Source organism: Malus domestica, chromosome 08 (assembly GCF_042453785.1).
Source record: "Malus domestica chromosome 08, GDT2T_hap1".
Lineage (NCBI taxonomy): Eukaryota > Viridiplantae > Streptophyta > Magnoliopsida > Rosales > Rosaceae > Malus > Malus domestica.
Window position 1 is genome coordinate 12,384,670 of NC_091668.1, and position 13,002 is coordinate 12,397,671.

Sequence of the window (13,002 nt, forward strand, 5' to 3'; positions counted from 1 at the left end):
TACTCGTCCTCCTCATCATCGTCATCGTCATCTTCCTCCTTGTCATCATCATCGTCATCATCGTCCTACAATGATCAAAATAAATGCAAGAATATTTTGGCCTTTTTAAATACGTTCGGATATATCTTGAATTATAAATTCTCTTTGCACTGTGTGTCGTATTATACAGTAAAATCTCTGTATACATTTTGGAAATTATCATACCATAAACAAGGAGTAAGTAGAATTATTTTCCGACTTTAAGGATTTGAAATTGCATAGGGGATAAAACGATAGGTAGAATTTTTTTTTTTTTTTTTTTTAACAAACGATATATACACCAAGGAGGAGGGGGTGAACTTAATTTCATAATAAGTTAGCAATAATGTGATTCAAATTTGCATTTGACGAGAAATGAACAAAAGACCTCTCACTTACAAGTGAAAAGAAATACTAAACCATAATACTAAGTGGTATAAGTGTTTGTAGATTTATACGAACGCTTTTGGAAGAAGCGAACATGTTTTTCTTCAAAAACCACTTTGAAGTATTTTTATAGAAAGTAGTTGAAAGTTTGAATGAAAATACCGTCATTTTCTTAAGAAACGTACTCCTAGGCTTCTAGAAATGGTGCTTATGAGTGTAAACGGTGCTTATGAGCATAAATGTTTCTTACAAAAGCAGTCTTAACGGAGCAAATAACTTCAATGTCAAACAAAAGTTGTGCAGCTAAAAATGCCTACTTTATGGTTACTTTGTGTACCACGACTAGCGAGCATAAGAGCTCACCCTTGTGTTTGGTAAAAAGACTAATCCAAAGGAAATGATTTAATTTACAAGAAAAGGGAAAAAATAAAATAAAATCAAAATTCTCTACTTCTAGCAACATTTTGCCGCCAGGCTATCCCCGGCTGAGCAGCCATTCCTATATCTGGTTTGCCATAAAACTGACCAGCTACCTGCGCCGGTGGTGGCGGAGCCCACCAGCCTTGCTGCACAGGAAGATTAGGGTTTTGTAAGTTGGGTGCCATAGGCTGAAGGGACTCCTGCTGGTGTGCTAAACCGATATGGGGTCTCAGCATTTGTTGCTGGGAGCCGTTCACCGGCAGCCTCGGTTGCAAACGCTGGTACTGAGTTTGGGGTTGGGAAGGTACATTAGGCTGCCACTCCGGTATGTCATCATCGTCGTCGTCGTCATTCCACGGATGAACCGAAACCCTACTTGCCTGATGAAATGTACTACTACTACTACTATTGTTTTGACCATATTTTTGTATCAGCTCTCTCATTTGATCTACCGGGCGAGAAGGGGTATGGGGATTGGGATAGAAGGGCTGCGCTGGCGTTCCAGGCCCCCTAGAGGAGGGCCTTCGGGCAGAAAACTGATTCGACCCACCAGCAAAATTGAATTCAGGGAGATCATCTTCATGCCGAGAAGAGCCAGGGCCAAACCCGGGAGGAACATCATCATCATCGTCGTCGTCATCACGGGCAGGGGTAGTGTGGGTCGGAGGTAAGGCTCGGGATGGAGCCGTCTTAGACGCGTAGGTTGTATCGTGCTGTCTCCTAGATGTAGTAGTAGTAGTAGTAGTACTAGTAGTAGAAAACTGTTGCTTTTTCGAAATGTGTTTGTGGTGAGATGATTTCGGCGACGTTAATTTTCTCCAGACAATAACACCAACAAGGCCATTATCAACACTGTTAAGTGCCTCAACGTGTTCAGTCTGAATAACCTTGCTGAGCATATCTACGGTTTTATTATGGGGAGGGCAAAAATATATTTCCACTCCAGAACACGGCTCAGAAAAACCGACTCTCTCATCCGTCACGTACGAGTCAGCCACCTGCAGGCCCGAACAAGTTTTAGTATGAAAAGAGTAGACCGGGAGCTAAAGAACAGGATTTTATAAACATATCATAGTATTGACGTTACCTCACGAATGCTTGCGGACTCCGATTCCGACGACCCCTCATCCGGAACAAAATGCACGACCTGCATAAAACCAAAATCAGTAAGCTACAGCGCTGTATCATACAATAATTGAAGTCATATATAAATTGATCCAAAATTTCCAATGAACGAGAGAGGGAGTTCATGCGTCATTTTCGGTAAAAACTTCGTCGTCCAAAACCATTTCCCCAAAGGTAAGGTTAATCAACTCCTGAGTTTCATTTGCCCGACAGTAATTAAAAGACAACCCAATTTAACAGGAGAGTTCTCTTCAGAGTAATTCAAGCTCAACCCAATTTAACACTAGTGTCTTGAATATATCTTAGAATTCGTTTCAGACGCTTATTGGACCCGGAGCCCCCCATAAAATGCCATAGATCCCTGCTCTATATGTTAGAAAACTACGCAATCGATTTCCCCTTTCTTTAATTTTTGTATTCGCTGGTGTCTAAGCATCGATAAACTACCCAGAAAAGAGACTGCATGGCATGTTAGAAGAACAAAGGGAGTCTAAGCATATCGATAAACTACCCAGAAAAAAAAGACCGCACGGCATGTTAGAAGAACTAGCCACCTCCGATACAAACATTTTAAAAGATTTTCCTTTTCTGAGTTGTCGCAACATAACATAATACAAGAATCTTTAAACAATAAAAATAAACTTGGAGATACCATGACAGCACGACTTCGGGATTGTGGCAGCTCTTGCAGGAACTTCTCAAATGCATCGAGTCTTACTCTTCCCTTGATATCAAGACAACCAGGCCAGTCTTTTGCAGTGGCTTTTTCACCGCTGCAACGGAAAAGTTGGATTAGCATGAATCAGAAACGAAAACTTTAGCATTATACAGATCGCATAACACTACATAATTAATTTGTCAATCTCTCAAGTTTACGCATTTTCGATTCGAGTATTATCTTTAGTTTCACAAAGATGAAATAGACGAGGGAGCAGAACATAAAGTACAATAAAAATGAACATCTACCACAAACCCATCATGGCACTGCACACAATATCAGTCCACATGTAAATTCAACTTCAAAGAGTATCCAACTAAGATAGATTAGAAGATTGTACCAATGCAGTGGTATGTAATAAACGTTGATTGAAAGAGCAGTGCACCAATGCAGTGGACAATCCGAAAATAGATTCTTCTTTGAACAAATATGTAAATGGAAAATGCAGAATAAGGAGAATTTACGACAAAACGAATGTTTAAAAGACGTACCTTTTATAGATCCCAATAACGGAGGCCATGGGTGAGAGATTCAGTTGCAGGGAGCCACTCCAAACACGTTCACCCTTCGGTGTGACAACTAGTCTAGATACTGATTTTTCAGGACTGCCAACGGATTTCACAAAGGCACTGACGTCATGGGATTTTGTATCTGCGCTATCACCGGTTTTCATCACAGAATGACCGTCAGTTATAATCCCAGCGGAACTGTCAATTTTTATCACAGGAGGACTGCCACTGGTTTTCAAGTCAGCATCTGAAGTTGTATCTGTTGTACAAATTCCATCAATCTTCTGTGGAGAGTCATTAACAGTATCCTTGGGGCTTGGAACCAAAGACTGAGACTCAGAGCCTGTCTCAGAGTCGTCCTTGTCTGAGGTGCGTGTAACTTTCCCAGGGAGAATCTCGAATGGAGGCTCTGTGTCCAGGGATTCCATGAACTCATCTAGGGAGACAATTGGAGGAAGATCCTTCGATCCGTCATCCACCATCAGGCCTTGCATTAAATCAGTAGCTTCAGTAGAAGGAATAGTAAAGGGGTAGACACTTCTGTCTTCTGTATTACTCTTCTCACCTGCAGCATTTACTTTGTCCTTGGGTTTATTAGGTTTGGAAGGGGTAGACACTTCTACCTCCTTGCTTCTTGGTTCACTATGATTATGTGATGTTGCATCAACTGGAATATCAATTGAAGCGCTATCATATTGTTCAACTTCAACTTCACCCTTGTGCGTTTTTTTCACTAATCGTCTCATATCAACTTCCGAGTCGGGTAAAACAACCATTTGTGCTAGTTCTTCAGCCTTTGCCATCCGCCATTCAGAAAGCTCCTTTGAAGCAAGTTCTTCTGCAGTCATAGAACATAATTGTTCTGGAGCTATTTCTCCAGACATAACTCTCTCTCTTAGATCTGGATTATTACGATCTTTAAGATTGAACAAAAGGGACCTTCCCTTCTCTTTATACTTCTTATTCACGCCTCCAAATAGTTTGAATAGTTCTGCTTCAATTCTAAAGGCCAACTCTTCTGGAGACTGAACTACTTGTTCATCTGGGGGTCCACCCAATTCCTCAAGATCCATCATCTGTTCTTCAGCAGGTTGAATTTCTTTCCCTTCTTCCATTTCCATTTCAGAATCCAAAACCCAGGACAGCCCATTTCCCTGCAAAAGTTCATCTTTGACAAACAAGTTGTCACCAAATGAAACATTTACACGAGGAAAAATATCATTTGATTGGAATTCATTCCCATCACATATTGAGGTCAATGTGGAAACATTTGTAGTTGCATCAGCCAAAATTGTTTGGCCCGCACCTTCTCCATCATTACTTTTCCTAATAGAACAAGTTTTGCTGGAAGGAGAATTCTCCTTAGGCTCTTCAGATTCAGGTTTAACAGGATGGGAGCCAGGCTGGGGAGTCCCATGTGTTTGCCCCTGAATTGCTCCAGCCTCCTCCTCAGACTTCTTTCCTGAATCCACGCATTTATCTTTCTGCTGATTAACCAATGCCAATGCAGCCGCTAACGATTCTCTCATCTTGGATCTTACACATTCAAATGATTCATTTTGAAGCTTCGATGGTTGTATCCGCGGTGTTTGATTCTTTTGACTAGAAGACCGCTGAGACCCAGACCTACCAGAAAAGGATTCCGTCTTTACCATTTTCTTATTCGGCACTGGCGAATGAGGTGACCCTGGCACATTCTGCACAGACTCCATGGACTCCATCATTACCATTTTCTTATTTGGCGCTGGCAAATGAGGTGATCCCGGAGCATTGTGCACAGATCCCATTTCTACAGCTCTTCCGTTTGATACAGGCACTTGCTGCAACCATGGTCTATGTTCCATATATGCCACACGCTTGTTTGGCATTGACAACTGAGGCGTCGCTGGATTATTAGTCATGGGTTCCAATGGCGCCTTTCGCTTAGTCGATGACAACTGATGTGATCCCAAATTATAAGGCAATGATCCAATCTCTCCCAGTTGATTGCCAGGCGTTGAAGTTTTCAGTGAACCAAGATTCCCATTTGCACGATCAACGTGTCCTATTTGGAAGTATGACATTGATAAGCCATGTGACCCAGGATTGTCAGGTACAGGATCCAACATCAGTTCCATTTGCTGACTTGATACTGAAAGGTTGTGTGACTCAGGGTTACTAGATACAGAACTCATCCCTACCATTTGAAATTCTGGCATTGATGAGTCCATACCTTTCAAAATGGGGTCAATCTGACCCATTTCCATGCTTGATATTGGCAACAGTGGTGACAGAAGATTGTTTGACATGCTAGATCAGAAACATCAAGTTTCCTGAAACTCCAAGTTTGCTCCTTGCCTTCAAGGGATGTAACTCCAAAGAGAAACATATAAACTGCGATAGAAGAGAAAAGAAACTGATCACAACATGTTCTTCCTTTAACAACTGAAAACAAAGAGAAAATGCAACAAAACTCAATTCGTTAAAAAATCACAGCAATTTAGACCTCAACAATACAAGAAATGATGAGAAAGGAGAGCAGAGATCAAAAAGGAACTAGTGTATCCAATCATTAGGTGCATCTGCGAGAATTGGTGGGTGAAAAGTAGAAATGAAGTTCTATCAATGTCTGCTTAAATAAAAACCTAATACATAGCAACCATTTAGGGTGCCTATGCGACCCTGCTTTCAACCAGTTTAGTCTTCTAATATTGGGAGGCTCAAAATGGTTTAGTTTCAGGTTTATAAAATTGAACTTCAAGCCCTATAGTAGGACAACTTTCAGGCACCCGATCAGAAACATAAATAACTACGTCTTTCTTTATCAAATCTTTGAGACATTCATTCCGTACCTATCGGGTCACAGTGAACCACTAACAATACATGTTTAGAAGCTAAGCCAAATGATGATGGATAAACCAACTTCATGCTGAAGCTATTGATTGTTTGTATGATAAAACTTCTTTATAAACCAACTTCAAAACTGTGTATAAAAAACTTTCTGCTGAGTTTTATCAAATTAATTATTTACTAATTTTACTTAGTCCCTAATTGTAATGAAAGATAAAGCTATTGCATTTGTCTTGGAACCCAGAAAAATCTCACACTGACTGGGGACTCTGGGTAGCTCAGTAGACAAGACAATCATGCTTAATTGCATAAAATTCCGAATTCCAAAAACATTCAATTTATTAAGTTGTTATTACTAGTTGCATAAGTTCTCTATTTTCTTTCTGGGCCTAAGCACAGGCACTAATCAACAGGGGTAGAATCCCCTTTACAACCCGTGAAACTGAAACAATCACAAATCCAGCGGAGAAAGGACAAGAATTTCAAGCCAGTAGAAAGAAAAAATCTGGAAGCAGCAAGACCAACCCTCTACCAGTTTAGTAGGGGTTTTTTAGCACTCCAGTTTCCTGTGAATCAGCACCTTGTGGGCTGCATTGATTGAGCATTGAACTGGTGTTGGTTTATACGCTGAAGTCTTCATCACAGGGTACAGTAACCCTCAAAGAAATTCTTCAGTTTTGCTAAAGTAAGTCCACCATTGAGGGCCCAGACCCAGAGCTTCTCATATATTGGCAAAGCAGCACCAAACATTGCATACAAAAACTGCCCAACCAGTAAATCCACCAGCTTAAGGTAATCTCTTTTATCATATTCAAAAAAGAAACAAACAATTAAAAAGAGAACGGAAGAAGAATCTCTTGCAGACACAAGACACCAACTAATCACAAGCATATGCATAAATTGTTCTTCAAGAAAACATAATACATACATAAACGGGTCTTTTAGGAGAAAAAACGTGTCTTTAAATACCAAAGTCGACAATTTTCATATAAGTAACCCTAATTTTAAAACACACGAGTAAAACCAATTCAAGTAGACTGACCCAAACACGAAGAAAAACTAAAAAAATAAATCAACATACATAACAACAACAACAACAAAATCAAATCTAATGGTAATTATCTCATTCAACCCACATCAATCCGAGTCCCAAAAAACCCTAATTTCATGACCATAACAGCGAAACCAGCACGAAACGACTGATATCAAATAAAAACGACAGCAACCATATCCAGAAACAAAAAATCTAATCAGCAATTACCATCAATCTAATCTAGACCGTATACTTACATGAACAAAATCGAGCGGCGGTCGGAGAAATCGATGGGCGATTGGGCGGGAAAGCCTTGTGCGAGCTGAGCTGAGGAGGTGAGTCGGCTGGAGTGGAGGAGGATTAGGGTTTGGGTTGGTCTGGAAGCTTCGCCAGAGCGGAAAATAGAAAACCCTAATTATATAATAAAAAGAAAGAGAAATTATAAACCTGAAAAGGAGATTTTATATTATCGTCGAAGGCCTCGAGGCTCGATGTGTTTATATAATATTGTATCGAGTTGGAGCGCCGAAAAGCGGTTCTGTAGAAAGAACCAAGATCCTCTCCTGAGAATTTTCTAGGGATTCTAATGATCTCGCAATCTTGTCCGTTCATTTTATATCGTACAATTAGTTTTCGTTAGATACTATTCATATTTGAATTTTAAAATTTAAATTTTAAAGGGTAAATTACATAGTAGCCCTTCAGGTTTGAGGTCTATTACAATCTTATACAACATCTTTAAAATATTTCACTTTCATACCTCAAGTATTATTTTATTTCAATTTCATACAACCGTTACATTTTCCATCCATAGATTTATTAAATCCTGACGTGGCTGCCACATATATGCCATGTGGCTGCTAAATGTCTGCCACGTGGCAAATAACATAATTTTTTAATTTTTTTTTTAAACCTGAAATTGGAAGAAGAAGAAGAAGAAAAAAAAAAGGGACCGAACCCTGCAACCCAAAAGAAGAATGAGGAAGAAGAAGAAGAGAAGAAGAAAGAGGAGGAGGAGGAGGAGGAGGAAGAAGAAGAAGAAAAAAAAAAAAAAAAAAAAAAAAAGAGGACCGAACCCCCTGTAACCCATAAGAAGGAGGAAGAAGAAGAAGATAAGAAGAAAGAGGAGGAGGAGGAAGAAGAAGAAGAAGAAGAAGAAAAAAAAGAAAAAAAAAGGGACTGAATCCTGCAACCCAGAAGAAGAATGAGGAAGAAGAATAAGAGAAGAAGAATGAGGAGGAGGAGGAGGAGGAAGAAGAAGAAGAAGAAAAAAAAAAGGACCGAACCCCCTGTAACCCAGAAGAAGGAGAAAGAAGAAGAAGAGAAGAAGAAAGAGGAGGAGGAGGAAGAAGAAGAAGAAAAAAAAAGAAAAAAAAAGGGACCGAACCCAGAAGAAGAAGGAGGAAGAAGAAGAAGAGAATAAGAAATAGGAGGAGGAGGAGGAAGAAGAAGAAGAAGAACAAAAAAAAAAGGACCTTACCCCCTGCAACCCATAAAAAGAAGGAGGAAGAAGAAGAAGAGAAGAAGAAAGAGGAGGAGGAAGAAGAAGAAGAAGAAGAAGAAGAAAAAAAAAAAAAGGGACTGAACCAAGAAGAAGAAGGAGGAAGAGGAAGAAGAGGAAGAAGAGAAGAAGAAAGAGGAGGAGGAAGAAAGAGGAGGAGGAAGAAGAAGAAGAAGAAAAAAAAAAGAAAAGAAAGGACCGAACCAGAAGGAGGAAGAAGAAGAAGAAAGAGGAGGAGGAGGAAGAAGAAGAAGAAGAGAAAAAAAAAATGGGACCGAACCCAGAAGAAGAAGAAGAAAGAAAAAAAAAAGATATGTGGCAGACATGTTTTTTAAAAAGAAATTAAAAAATTATTTTATTTGCCACGTGGTAGACATTTGGCAGCCGCGTGGCATATATGTGGCATCCACGTCAGCATTTAACAGATCCATGGATGAAAAATGTAACGGTTGTATGAAATTGAAATAAAATAGTACTTGAGGTATGAAAGTGAAATGTTTTAAAGATGTTGTATAAGATTGCAATAGACCTCAAACCTGAGGGGCTACTATGTAATTTACCCAATTTTAAATAATTTCTGACCGCACGATATACGATGAACGGACATGATTGCGGGATCCCTAGGGAATTGCTCAGGAGAGGATCCAGGTTCCTGTAGAAAAAAAGAGTGAGTTGACACGTGTGACACCCGCCACCTGGATCCATGGCCCATTTTGGATAACGTCCTTACTGATGGGAAATTGTGACCATTGGACATGAAAATAGAAATGTAATATCTATACACTCATTTCTATTTCGTACACACTCATTATTAATATTTTTCGTTTGTTTTTCTTCAAATTATTCGATTTGAAAATTAAGAGGGTATGTGAGAAGTAAAAAGAGGTATTGTTTGGGCCCAAAATATTAGTTTGGGCCGAGTATAGAATCATTCTCGGCCCGGAAGGCCTTACGACAAGGGCACCATGGATCGTTTAGTTCGTGGGCTTCCGAACCTAGGTCGGTAAAGTCATGCTGCAAGACGGGTCGAATCCTGGCGCAATAAGGAGTCTCAGCGAGATTAATAACCCGGAAGTGAATCCGGCTCGATGAAAGGATAGGTTCAAAATCTTGATGGGAGTAGGAGTACTCGATATGGTGTTTGATTAGAAGAAGAAGTCCTAGTCCGAGTAGGGTGTTAACTTGACCTAGAAGGTATCCGGTGCTATAAATAGAGGAGGCTGTGCATCGTTCAGGTCTCCTCCAATTTAACAGACAACTGCCCTGCGCAAACTCTCTCAACAACTTTGAGATTTTTTTTATTTTCTCTTTTCGCTGACACATCTTCCGTTGGCATCAATAGCACTGTGAAAGCAACCGGTGATATCTTAAGTCGGCATAGATAGCTCTGTCGCCGTAGAATCAGCTGATCTCGCAGCATCTTCCGTTGGCATCAACAACACTGCAGTGAGGACGGTTGGTTACCTATCCAAGTCTCGGTCGAGAAGGATTTATGAATCCTTGTTGGTCGAGGTCATCTCATTAGCCTTCTCGGCGAAGTGAGGTGTTACAGCTTACTGAGCTCGGCGCATTGAACGCCAAGTTATTTTATGATTGGATACTCTCAAGTGGGATTTAGAGTTCGGTATTCAGACGACCGAACCACGTTCACTATTAAGACTTATATTTGCTTTGAGTATTTGTGCCCTTACACTTTGGTGTAGATTCGGCGTGAGTTTACTCTGACGAATACCATCACTGTGACCGAATCTGACAACGACGATTCGTGAACTTCGTAAGAATAGTAGCCTTGTCTTCAGGTTCGAGAACCTAAGAGGCCGAGACGTGTTCCTTCCTCGGCCGCAATCGCAAGACGCAGAAGTCAGCCGCGCACCCAATGCAACATCAATAAATTTTACTCCTCGGCCGACGAGTTGGCACGCCCCGTATTCAACCGAAGGATGTAGTTAGCTTATAGATTACTTGGCCTATGCGCCACGTAGGCTTGGTAGTTTTTAGGGTCAACAAGTATGTAGATAGCACATTCCATGAAAATAACATAAGAAACAACCATTTTACACAAAATAGGCACTCTAATAAGAAGTAAACACACTTTGATTTCTTCTCCATTTTGAATAGCGTCCTACTCTCTATTTTATTTCCAACATTAGCACGAATGTCTATATATTTTAGAAAAATTAGTATTCGGTCCCTAGTTGGTAATGTTCATTGACTGAAACCTTATTAGTTTTTAGATTTTGATTCAAATCCCTAGCATTAATGTAATAATAAATTTACATGTTAGTTACATAACTTTTTTAAAATAAAAATTAATAATTGATTTAGAATTTTAATACTCACACCTTTATTAAACTTCTAACTAATTTTCAATTCAAAACATTTCCAAAATAAATAAAAAAATTAGAATAAGTTTGTACCCATTAGCTTTTTTAAAAAAAAAAGTTTTCAATTTTTTAATTTTATATGTACCAATTCATGTAATTTTTTTCAAATTTTAAATCTTAAAATGTAATCATTCTTAAATATACCAATTTGTAATACGTAAAATGTACCATTTTTTTTATATAAAATCTATTCAATTTTTTTCTAATCCATTTTTAAACTTATATGGGTACATTCTTTGTTCTTTGTTTTGAGAATGTATCCATATCAAGTTTAATTGAAGAAATTTACAAATGTTATGAAGCCTACTTTTTTTTGTGATTTTGAAGAATGTACCCATGTTTATATATATATGCACACACAATAGTATAATTTATATTTTAATATTTTTCCCACAAATTATGGTTTTTTTATTTAAAATTTCATTAATATAAACAACTATAGAATATAATAACAAACATAGAAATAAATTATCATATTAATTTCAAGGACTTTGATCAAAAATTGAAAACCAACAAGGTTTTAATAAAAGAATATTAATAACTAAAGACCGCATCTAAAGTCTCCCATATATATATTTTTATTCTATATTAAGAGAGGATCATATACCATGACGATATACACAATCTGGATGGTGTGATAATTCATTTGTAAACTACCAAGTGTGTGATGTGGAATGCGCTCATACTATTATTCATTCTCTTTTATGGATTAAAGCCTCCATATTTTTTTTATTCTACACGATATTAGGTTTATCATGTCCATGAATTGCAACATGTGTTATCAATCATGGTATGATATTGATACATACAATTCCAAGCAAGAGTCATCAATCATTCATTGAAATATTTATCTCTATTAGTTTTCTTTTGAACTAGAGTTATCACGTGGTTTAGAGTTTCTTGTACTTAACCATTAGACATCAACATGCTCTTGAATTCCTTTTCTTCTCTTGAGTTTTCACATATCCAAATTATATATGTGAAATTAAAATTTTATATCGGTTTAATTTCGATTATTATTGTGTGTGAGTTTATCATCATTTCATTTGAATATGCAATTTCAAATACCAATATCCGAAAGTAATTATTTTATTATATGTAAAGACAATGAATAAGTCTACTCAGACATAAATGACCTTTTCTATTATCGTTCGATTATTTATCAGTTTGCAAGAACTTTGATCATCATTTTAATAAGTTAATTTGTATACCTTTTGACATACCAATTGCTTAACAGGTTTGTACCTTCTCTAATGGAAATATTGGTCCATTGTATAAATTTCATTAAACTACTTTAACTATGAGCACATGATAAGTGGCATTTCATGTCCTTTATTTTAATAACGATAAAAAAAAACCTCAAAGTTTGTTGGTTTAATTTCCATGAAGTGATGATAGACATTCATGTAAAAGATGAGGACCCGCAGTACCATTTAACTCTCATCCTATAACAAGAATGTGACTTCAACCTTGTTGACCTTTGGTTGTCATCCAACGATATGTGTGAGGCCTATGATCCCCTATAATATGAATTTAAAAGCTCATATTGATGCAACTTAAAGCCTGAAGCTCGTTGCACCCATAACCAAATGGTTATATGAATGTGTAAGACTAATGCATACACCATAATATGAGGGTTTTTTCTTATTACTGACACTCATAATAAACTATTTGTTCCTTTCTTCCTAGGAATGAATTTGTACATCGTAGATGATAAGTTAGTCGATTGAATCGGAACTTGGCGTTTGTTGATTCTAAATGATTGAGGGTCTAAAGTTCCTCAAGTTTTCATTGCATAACAAAACCAGACAAAATTTTTTGGTAGATGTACTATCACGCCCCGACTCGTGAATAAGGACTATTCACGTGGTAGGGTGTGAGCCATATCTTAGCTATAAAAATAAGTTCTATAACCAAGACATGGTGAAAAAATTAAACTAAAATTATTTGAAACTAATTATACAATACATCGTATAACAAATTTTACATAATAAAAGCTTGTGTTTACAACATATAATTTATCGAATACGCAGCGGAATAAAACTAGTACACACTTTCTTCACCAAAAGTACAAACAA

At 37.9% G+C, this 13,002-nt stretch overlaps 1 protein-coding gene across 4 annotated transcripts; it reads right to left on the reverse strand.

Moving 5' to 3' along the window:
• Window positions 1–700: 700 nt before the first annotated feature.
• Window positions 701–7,624, reverse strand: LOC103401688 (uncharacterized). Of its 4 annotated transcripts, none has more exons than XM_008340400.4 (6): window positions 7,297–7,534; window positions 6,587–6,768; window positions 3,160–5,550; window positions 2,603–2,723; window positions 1,913–1,972; window positions 701–1,823 (listed from the first exon to the last, which is right to left on the reverse strand). In XM_008340400.4, exons 3-6 carry the CDS (start codon window positions 5,463–5,465, stop codon window positions 843–845), a joined length of 3,468 nt encoding a protein of 1,155 aa, XP_008338622.3. In that variant the 5' UTR covers window positions 5,466–5,550; window positions 6,587–6,768; window positions 7,297–7,534; the 3' UTR covers window positions 701–842. The 4 variants fall into 4 exon arrangements, with proteins under 4 accessions (XP_008338622.3, XP_070682984.1, XP_017178679.3 ...); XM_070826883.1 differs by having other exon boundaries at window positions 6,587–6,805; window positions 7,297–7,523; XM_017323190.3 differs by having other exon boundaries at window positions 6,539–6,768; window positions 7,297–7,511.
• Window positions 7,625–13,002: the final 5,378 nt, after the last annotated feature.

Coding starts and splice junctions, on each gene's coding strand:
- LOC103401688 (XM_008340403.4), bottom strand. CDS start 5,465: ATGTCAAACAATCTTCTGTCACCACTGTTGCCAATATCAAGCATGGAA. Junction 2,724..3,159: donor GTTATTGGGATCTATAAAAG/GTACGTCTTTTA, acceptor TTTCCGTTGCAG/CGGTGAAAAAGCCACTGCAA. Junction 1,973..2,602: donor CCCGAAGTCGTGCTGTCATG/GTATCTCCAAGT, acceptor GGTTTTATGCAG/GTCGTGCATTTTGTTCCGGA.